Source organism: Nansenia antarctica, assembly GCF_963989245.1.
Source record: "Nansenia antarctica genome assembly, chromosome: 11".
NCBI classification, from domain to species: domain Eukaryota; kingdom Metazoa; phylum Chordata; class Actinopteri; order Argentiniformes; family Microstomatidae; genus Nansenia; species Nansenia antarctica.
Window position 1 is genome coordinate 16,368,099 of NC_137681.1, and position 10,223 is coordinate 16,378,321.

Genomic DNA, 10,223 nt, shown 5'->3' on the forward strand with positions numbered 1-10,223 from the left:
AATCTTATCTACAAAATATTGCTGCATATTACGCAGTTGAATATGGAAGAAAGGTGATCATTTTAGCACTTTTTTTGTTTTCTAAGGGTGAATACTATAACCTGTTCACTTTGTGATGTGGCTGTCAGTGAACTACTGTCTATTTACTTGAAATATTTAAATGGATAATTGTTCTACATATATTGTGATCACAATAAATACAGTAGTAATATTCTAGAATGTGTTTGTATATATTTTAATTCTGTGTATTGAAAAATGTCTGCATTTCCTTGTCGCCAATGTTGTGTACTTGAATTCAAGGATATGATGTAGCCTAGCCATAGAAGTTCAGTCAACAGGAACCACACACATGGTTAAAGCCTATATGTAGCCATCACATATTACTCCAGTGCTCCCCCTAGTGTTTCTCCTGAGGACTACATTGTTACTTAATGTGATTATCAACTATCAACTCATTCTGTCAACTCATTCATTCCTCAGTTAATTTGGGTATTGCTACCGGTTCAGTCATGGGGAATAAAGAGTAACGCTGGTGGTTCAACTTAACAGTTTAATGATAACTCAAGTTTCCATTATTTTACAAATCTCAAAACAGTCCTGACAAAATAGATAAAACGCCAGAAAATCAATGGTAACAGAACCAGATACGTCTACATTATGGTTGTATTTTACATTTAGTTATAGAATAGAAGGTTGGGGGAGGGTGGGCTTTCCAACCTGAGTCCAGAATCATTGCGTGGTGGTCTGTGTTAGCGCTGGAGAGAAATCCAGTGACAAAGTGGGATCCGTCTCAGCAGCAAGAACACGATCGATCTGCTCCTTTAACTCAGAGTCCATGAGCGCCGCCCCTATGGTGAAATAATCCTGGAATACAATGACAAGGAGACAATGTCACAACTATTCAGTTGGGACTACTATACTGTCGCTGCTTGCAAATTAACACGTAATAATAAAAAATAAAAATAAAAACACGGTTTGAATTCAGAGACAGTTCAGCTTCACAATAATACAGAGCAATACATTTGAGAAGGAGATCTCAAATGCAGTTTTGTAGATCTGAGGGATTCATAGGTTTAAACAATATGGCAATACCTCAACCTTGTCTTCTGATGGGTTTAGTGGGAATTTTCACTATATTACTTACACCTATCCAATCATTTCAGATCCCCATTCATGTAAATGGTAAATGGACTGACTTATATAGCGCCTTATTCCAAAGCGCTTTACAATGGCCTCTCATTCACCCATTCACACACACATTCACACACCAATGGCGGCAAGCTGCCATGCAAGGCGCCGGCCTGCTCATTGGGAGCAATTTTGGGGTTCAGTGTCTTGCCCAAGGACACTTCGACATGTGACCAGCCGGGGCTCGAACCGCCGATCTGCCAACCTTGCCATCATTAGACGGCGGCTCTACCTCCTGCGCCACAGCCGCCATGTATAAAAGCTGGGGGGTCAATTTGGGAAAGGGAAGAGGGTGGCATTGTACCTTCTTCTTGGTGGCAGGAGCGGCAACTGGAGGGTTGAACGTCATGTCTTTCATGCTGTAGTCTTCAAACAGCTCTGTGGGATACCTGGGGAGGTGAAATAGAAAAGTATCTCAGATTCATTAACCAACCAACCAATCAACCAACCACACACACACACACACCCCCCCACCTTATATTTAGCTTCTATCATGAGCCAAGAAATGGAACTACATCTATTATTTGTTATTATTGTTTGAGCCAGAGCAGTAGCTCTGAGCAGATAGTATGAGGTGGGATGTGAAGGAATTGCCGACTGTTCTTACCTTCTGCAGAGTTCCATCTTGAGAGCTCCTGAGCCCTCACTGGGAGCCCCTGCCGCCAGGTGAGAAGCAAACCTCCGGACCACAGGGTGGTAGTGTCTCTGTAACACACCACACCATCAACTACTGCTGCTTCCATCAGAGTGACATCATAGTATATCAGAGAAGGTGTGTGTGTGTGTTTGAGAGAGAGAGAGAGTGTATTTACTCTGAGTGTGTAGTTCACAACACGCAGTGTTCTGAGATGTGTGTGTTGACCCTGATTGACTCCAGTACCTGCAGGGCAGTGGGTGTGAGTGTCTCCCACAGGGCAGAGTTCTGAGGGCTGTGTGTGTGTGTGTGTGTGTGTGTGTGTGTGTGGGTGTTTACCCTGAGTGTCTGTAGCTCCCACAGGGCAGTGTTCTGAGGGCTGTGTGTGTGTGTGTGTGTGTGTGTGTGTGTGTGTGTGTGTGTGTTTACCCTGAGTGTCTGTAGCTCCCAAAGGGCAGTGTTCTGAGGGTTGCAGTACTCTGGTTCGTCCATCTCAGGGTTGAACACCCCGCTGCCCTGGGCGTCATTGTCCAGCAGGATGTCACACTTAGGGAAGGCCTGCAGAGGGAGAGGGGACGGGAGAACACAACTTCACATTACACTCTCACAACTGACAGAGAGAGAGAGAGAGAGAGAAACAAAGAGGGAGAATGAGGGACAGAAATAGAGGGGGGCGAGACAGAGACACGCAGGCATGCACACACTTTCCCCACTCACATGTATGAGAGTCCTGCTGGACGCTAGGATGCCAATGGTGGCGTTTGGCAGCGTGTGCAGACTGAGTGTGCTCAGCCTCTTGAGGAAGGCCAGGGCGCGCTGCAGCGTCACCTGTTTCCTGCGCTTGGACAGCATCACGTCCAGACACTGCAGCACGATGCCCGTGTCATCGTTAGACGCCCCTGGGGAAGGAGGACGTTACTACACCCATAAGGCTGTCCACATGAGCATGCCACTACATGTCAATACATTGATTCATTGGTAGGATACCAAGTGCTATGCAGGCAAAAATCAGGAGGACGGGCTCATTGTAATGCATGGAATGGAATGAGGAATGGTATCAAACGTGCATCCACCAGGTTGTACCTCCACCGGCAAAGTGTGGATGATGGCACATAGCCTGGTAATAAGGAGTCACTATAAGTAAAGGTAGCACCTGGCTAGCATCACGTAGCCAAACCCTGTATTCTCCCATAGAGCCGTAGCATGTAAAGCTACATCAGAACACACCACATCAGGTCAACCTGGGACTTGAACACACTCTGAGGATGTGGGACCTACCTGCATGGAGTTTGAACAGTGTCTTGTAGAGGTGGGTGTAGAACTTCAATGGATCGATATTGAGGACATCACCTGTAATGCAATAAAAAAAACTTTTTTTAGCGTGTACAAGGCATTCAGTGAAGCAACTCTGACTATGATGTCACCACGGACCAATCACTGACCTTGACCGGAGAGGATGTTGAAGGACGTCTGAATACAGTGGAGATTTTCCCGATAGGTCAGATCCTACAGAGATGTGCATATGTTTTAGTGTATGGATATTGTACTGAATATTATATTTGAATATAAGAGCTAAAAGAAAAAACTCACCCCGGATTGGATGAGAGTTTGGAGAACATTTAACAAGTCATCAAAAAACTCCAGGTTGATCAGATGGGCAAACCTAAGGAGAGGAGATGAATCAAACATAGTTAACAATTTGCACATATTCTTTGTAAAATGTCCATTATTGTGATTCATGTAATCATGTCTACCACAGGGGAATGTGACGTATTTTCTTACTTTGCTAGACCTTCTAAAACGGAGGGCAGCAGGACAGACTTCTGTGCTTTCTTCAGTATTCTGAAGTAAATCAGAAACACGATGTTCAAGGTCTCTGTGTGCTGGGAGTGAGAAGAAAGAACAGTGTTATTTCTAGACCTTGAGACCTTCTGCATTTGACCTGCTTATTGTCAGGAACACGGCACTATTTTACCGCTACTCGACGCGCGTGAGCACAGACGAGACAGACATTTGGGGATGGTTCAACAGTGTCAAAAATTGGATACCGCTCAAGCCTACTGTATTCATCACAGTGCTTCTAGTTGTATGATGAACTCTTCCAAGGAACACTCACCAGTTTGATCTTCTTGTCTTTGCTCTCGTAGGCCTCTGCCTCCAGCAGCTCCTTCTCTAGTTTCTCCTCAGCCTTCTTCCACTGTGAGGGGGACATACCACTTCAGTTATATGCTTTTCACAGAGGATGACGACCGACCGACAGACAGACAGACAGGCACAGAGAGACAGACAGACAGACACACATAGACAGACAGACAGCTACTGACCTTCCTCGCCATCCTGGACAGAGTCTTCTTCTTCTCTTTATACTTCATCATCTTCTTCTTGGGAGCCGTGTCGTCTGTGTCTTTCTTCAGCTCCACCTCCTTGATCCTCAGACAGAGAAGACTCTTCAGCATCTGGCGGAGGGGAAAGAAAGAAACACGATTCACATTTAGTGAGTTCACAAGTCACGGAAAGGTGCAACTCCATCAGAAGACAACTGGAGCGACGATGGAGACTAACCTCTGGTCTGACTTCGTAGTTCCTGCTCTTGACAATGCCTGAGATGACCTTGACTGTTCCCAGCGAGGCCTGACCATGCTTGTCCTGCTTCAACAACTTCTGGACCGCCTCGCAGGCCATATCTGACACCTGCACGACCAAAACACAAGCAACAACTCAGTCAGCACACTCAAACAGCTGGGGGACAGTATCGTTACAGTAACATGTAGCTCACAAACCCGGCAAAGACCCTTCGTTTCCACCATCTCTTTGATTTAGGTGAGGCTCATCTCAATCAGCGGGAACAATAGTCCTGTCAACATTTAAGATCTAATGCTGCAATCACGCAGTTTGTAACAGTATGGTTGACTGTAAAGCTAGATACCATAAAACCTATTTTAGTAACCCGGGGGTTTATTTGTTTTAACCACGGAGCTCACCTGGCAAGTATTGGAGACATGGGATTATTGGAGACCGGCTGTTAGTCTTGTTATCTCCACTTCCTTTTTTATTGTATTTTCCCCAATATATCACAGGTCCAAACAGGACCAACAAAGAACAAACTTAAATGTATGCCCCATCCCCCAAATACTAGACATATACATACATGTGTTACCTCCACTTCTGTTGCCAATCTGCTGCTCAAACCCAGATAAGGCAGAGCTGAAATTTATACTAAGAACAAATATCCACCCATATTACATTATCATTATTAGCCTACAATAAATTAGTCAAACAAGATTAATCTTGGTATATAAATTCGATCTGTTATTATTAATATGGTCCTTTATTATCATTTCCACACAACACTGCCTTAAACCATCTGTCAAACTGTTAAATAAACACTGATAATGTTGACAGGCTCCCTCAGAACCAAATGCATCGCTTTAGTCATCTGCTAATATTAACAGACAATACATAGGATAATACTATTTATTTTGACCCAGCATCTATTAGAGACAGGCACTTATTTGCTTCAATGTCATTAGTGTCCCGGCTACTATTGGAGACAGGCGTTTAATGGGGAGACAGTGCTTATTGGAAGTTTTATGGTCGATCAGTAAAGTCTGACGTCTGTTCCTCGCATCCTCAAAACACATTGGCAGAGAAGATCTAGGGTTCCTCCACCTTACATATTCTCAAAATGTATATGCTATATAATGCTTTTTGAGAAGGAAATGAGGAGAGGTATGTGAGGTATGTGAGGAGGAGACACAATTGGGAGGCAACTTCATTAATCCCCTGAGGCGATATCGAACAGTACCCAACAACAGGCATACAATCAAAACAATCCCAAACACAATCAAAACATAGTGGTAGTAGTAAACAGTCTCCCAGCCTCACCCTCTTGACGGGGTCATTCATGAGCGGCACCACCATGACGATGATGTTGTTGTGGAAGTTGAAGTGAGGTAGGGCCACCAGCAGCTCACAGATACAGCGGATGGCCACCTCCGCCAGGCCCCTGTAGGACTGAAGGGACACCGCCTCGCTACGCTTTCTCTTCTTCTGCTTCCAGTCTGCAACGCAAGGCAAGCAGGCCAGGGTAAGGCAAGGCAATCGCTGTCAGCAACCAGGTTAATAACATAAGCATTGAGTCACGACAAACCATAAATAGTCACAAACAAACAAACCGTCAAACAGCCAGTCACAACCACATAAACAAGGGCAAAGGCTAGTTCTGGTTCATTAACTCAAACTGTGATGTAGAGTTTCGCTGAGCTGAAAACAGCCACTAGGGAGAGGTATGCTGACGAATGCAAGGTAAAAGAAAGAGTAAAAAAATATATTATAATAATTAGTGCATGGAAAATGAAGAAAAGGGTGAGTCATATCTCCGTTGGTTACCTTTGACAGTCTGCTCCAGGTTCTCCAGGTAGAACTTGTACTGGCTGACCAGACCCTCCTCAAACTCCCTCAGCTGCTGGGTCTCCCTCTTAACCTGACCACCACAAAACACAAACACAAGCATGAATCACTCTGGGTGGCAATTGGCTAAACCCCTCTGAAAAGTGATGTAAACTACATTTATTCTAGGGATGCACCGAAATGAAAATTCTTGGCCGAAACCGAAACCGAACTTAAGGAAACACTTGGCCGAATATTGAATACCGGCACAACGTGTACTGGCACAACGCTTAGCTTGCACTTTTATTCTGAAGTCACGGAAACAAAAACAGAAGGCAATGCCGGAATGTGCGTCTCGTTGTTGCTCATGCCGACATGTTTGCTGTAATTATATGACTTGGCTGTAGGCAGTCATGACTCAATGCTCGTCTCATTCACAGAACAGCATGGGTTGCTTGCACTGTTTGATCGCGTATATTAAAAAAACATCTCGTATTCGGTAAACATTCTTTGCTTTTTGGTCTGGTCTTTTCACACTGAATGGCCGAATACCGAATGTGCTTTTTTTCTATTTTCGGCCGAACTTTCGGTGGGCCAACTTTCAGTGCATCCCTAATTTGTTCTCATAGTTTTTATCATTCCGAAACAAAGGCTGCATGGTTCCATATCTGTTCCACAGCTCCTCAACCAGAAATAGAGGAGCCGTGGTCACAAGTCAACCTACCTTCGTGTTTTTCTCGTTGTCGGTCAGGGGTCGTATCCTGTAGGAAGGGACGATGTCCTTTAACACCTCCATGAGAGAGATCATGACCAGCTTCCTGACCGTCACCGCTACGTACGGGTCAGTCTCCATCAGCATGGCCCTCAGCTCCTTCAGCTTCCTGATCTACACACAGATACAGGCACACACACACACACACACACACATAATGTTAATGTTAATGTTAATTTTATTTATAATGCGCCCCCCATCCAACTTTTACATCGGCCCGGGGCGCAGACATACAACATACACACTCATTTTGGAGACTTAGTAGGTAGAGGTTTCGTACATAAGAAATTTTTATGTCTGGTGGTTTAAGTATACAGTATACAAATAATTGGAGATTTATGAAGCCATTACAACTGAAACAAAGACAACAAAGTTAGACCTACCCATCCCCTAGGCATTTGATGTGAAATTGCATATGACTGTATTAGGAGTCTGTATGAGGAGTTTTGCCAGTGGATCAGCGGTAGTCTGAGGTGCCTTACGTTGTTGGTGGGGTCCGAAAGGATGTCTGAGCCCAGGATAGCGATGCGGCGCTTCTTCTCCGACAGCTTCTGCTCACGGAGCTCATACTGCTCCTCTGGGCTAAGGGCCGGTCCAGCTTCAAACTCCTCCTCTGTACACACACACACACACACACACACACACACACACACACACACACACACACACACATCAGGGAGCAGGTAACAGCATTTTTTAAATAATCGTCCAGATCATTGGTCCATCCATGATTAGGTGACTCCAGTCAATAGTACCGTTTTCAAACTGCTCCAATCCAGCCTGGTCATCCACTTCCTCCTCCTCTTTGTTTTCTACCACTGAAAAGGAAACAACCAGTGTAACCATCATTTTCCACCTGAGCAATATACAATCTGTTCCTTTTCATCATGCACCAGCACCAGCATGATTGAGAAGATATTGATAATGTCGCCATAACGACCGGAGACAGCCATGCTGTTGCTCACCGGGCTTCTCCATGCTCTGAGGGATGAGGCCCCTCTTGTCTTTGAGTGGCAGCAGGTGAATGACCTCCTTCTCCTCCGATATTTTCATCTTTCTGGGGTTCTTCTCATAACTCTCCACACTACTCTGTCCCCTCCGTTTCTTGGCGTGCACTGGACCACTACAGGTTTAGACAGGGAAAAGGACGAGAGGACAAGTCAGCTTACAGTGGGTAACTACGGGCACAGGCAACACATGTAAACATACGCAGCCCACTTGTGATGGGATAAGGGAGGCTAGTGCAGAATTCGGTGTGTTTGATACCATTCCCCCAGTCCCTGAATTACAATGAGCCCGTCCTCTGATCTTTTACCTCCACTGATGCACAATATGAACAGAAAGGTCATGCCTACACAGGAGAGGCGCCATCAAAATGCTATCATAGGAAAATCGCAATACCCGGGTAGTAGATGTATATGTTACGGTACATGTGGGAATACGGTACATGTAGGGTTAGGTGCTACGTCGGTGCGTAGGTGCTAGGGTTAGGGTTAGGTGCTACGTCGACTTGGAACATGTTGGCATGTCTAACCCCAACCCTAATCCTAACCCTAACCCTAACCCTAACCCTAACTCTACCCCTAACCCTAACCGTAGCACCTAACCCTAGTTTTCCCACATGTACCGTAACATATATATATGCTTACATGGAGGACAGGTCTCTGGTGAGGAAGGAGGCTTTCTGGGCCATTTCCTTTATCTGCTCCAAGTCATCTTCATCCATCATGTCCACAGGCAGTGACTCAAGGAACTCCTCCTCTTCTTCCTCCTCTGTCAGAGACACAACAGACAGAAACGTTCAATCAAATGCTTATGCAGCAGGGCTTCTTTTTTTTTACACTTTTAAAGGCTACCGGCCAGTCACTTCACCGACTACAGTAGAAGAAGCCAGTTACACCAGAGTTCTTTAATAATACTGGTCCTGGGAACCCGTGGAGTGGGCAGGCTTGTTTTGTATAGTCCCCCCACAAACACACTGTACTACTCATCAAGCCGTCAATTAGTTAGTCAGATGTGTTGGCCCTAGGCTAGAAGAAACAGAAGGTTTGAGAAGCATTGTTCTGGATGTTAAAGTATTACAGGGTTTTGGGGTGAGTCTCGATGCATACCTGGCCTCTTCTTGTAGCGTTCCAGGGGGAGAGGGGTCCGTAGGGACGCATCCTTAATGGCAGCTCGGAGCTTCTTCTGCTCCTTGCGGTGTTTCTTGGCATGGTTCTCCTGCTTGAACTGCCTGTTCCTCAGCTTGTTGTCGAGCTTCACATTGCTGGTTTTCAGCAGCCTGCGAAAGCTTGGCTTCGCCTTCTTACTCTTCGGCTGTTGAGTTTTGAGAAAGGGTTGTCAGTTGAATGAATGAATGAATGGTCTTTATTGTCATTAATACAGTACAGGTACCATACAACGACATTTAGGAGGGGGGGCTCCCCTGGTGCTTGGAAAAAGACTAAAAACAAGAGAGCCAAGGGTAAAATAAAAAAGGGAAAGAGCTGGTTGACATAAATAAAGGCTATGTACACTATCTACTATACTATACTGCTATACTATACAATAAAACACTGTGCTGTACTCTATGCCATGCTATAAATATCCTAACATTTCCTATCTCTGAACCAGTTCATGGCTTCATCATTAGAAATAAGAGCTGATTCTGTCACATAATAAGGTTGTTTCATACTTCTAGGCTGTGAATACTGAGTGACTGTACTTGTATGTAAAGTAGCATTGGCAAGTACAGGCGTGACACGTAAACATGACAAAAAAAGGAATAACGTTATTGGGTGAAATCAATCCCAGTTTAAGGAAGGACATGCAGACATTCATTGGTTGCAATGCGTTGTTTAGCTTGTTAGTCTCTGATTAAAGGGACACGTGGAGTTTGATCAATGATGACATCAGGGTGAATTCAGTAACAATTCAAAGAGCAGTTGATTAGAAACACTACTAACTAGCTAGCTAGATCACAGACACACTATAATCAAGTGTACCTAGCTAGCTAGCCTGTGCTGCCAGAGCATGCGAGACAGACATCTCATTTGCTAGGCAGCTATGGCAGCTTAAGTACTTACCGGAGCCATATCTCAATGTGATCTTCTTTCTCCAAAGAGATGAAGTATTGAGTAAGGAGATTAACTATTGATAAATGTCTAGGAAATTCGCTGTCTAAATGTTATGTTGATATAAACGGTAGAACTCATCCCACACGTGTGTTTCCCATTTCCGGAAGTGATTTTGGTTTCAACA

At 44.7% G+C, this 10,223-nt stretch overlaps 2 protein-coding genes across 2 annotated transcripts in view; both read right to left on the reverse strand.

Annotated features, from left to right (window-relative positions):
* Window positions 1–10,223, reverse strand: part of rbp4 (retinol binding protein 4, plasma) — a 170,468-nt gene that overhangs the window by 104,501 nt on the left and 55,744 nt on the right. The window lies entirely within an intron of this gene.
* On the reverse strand, window positions 543–10,189 carry noc3l (NOC3-like DNA replication regulator). The gene is made up of 21 exons (XM_080541603.1): window positions 10,049–10,189; window positions 9,095–9,299; window positions 8,633–8,756; window positions 7,949–8,106; window positions 7,739–7,801; window positions 7,466–7,596; window positions 6,936–7,097; window positions 6,212–6,305; window positions 5,708–5,883; window positions 4,385–4,513; window positions 4,147–4,278; window positions 3,939–4,019; window positions 3,605–3,705; window positions 3,413–3,485; window positions 3,265–3,328; window positions 3,101–3,172; window positions 2,540–2,721; window positions 2,252–2,380; window positions 1,796–1,893; window positions 1,493–1,577; window positions 543–864 (listed from the first exon to the last, which is right to left on the reverse strand). The coding sequence occupies exons 1-21, from the start codon at window positions 10,055–10,057 to the stop codon at window positions 730–732; spliced, it is 2,403 nt and encodes an 800-aa protein (XP_080397729.1). The 5' UTR covers window positions 10,058–10,189; the 3' UTR covers window positions 543–729.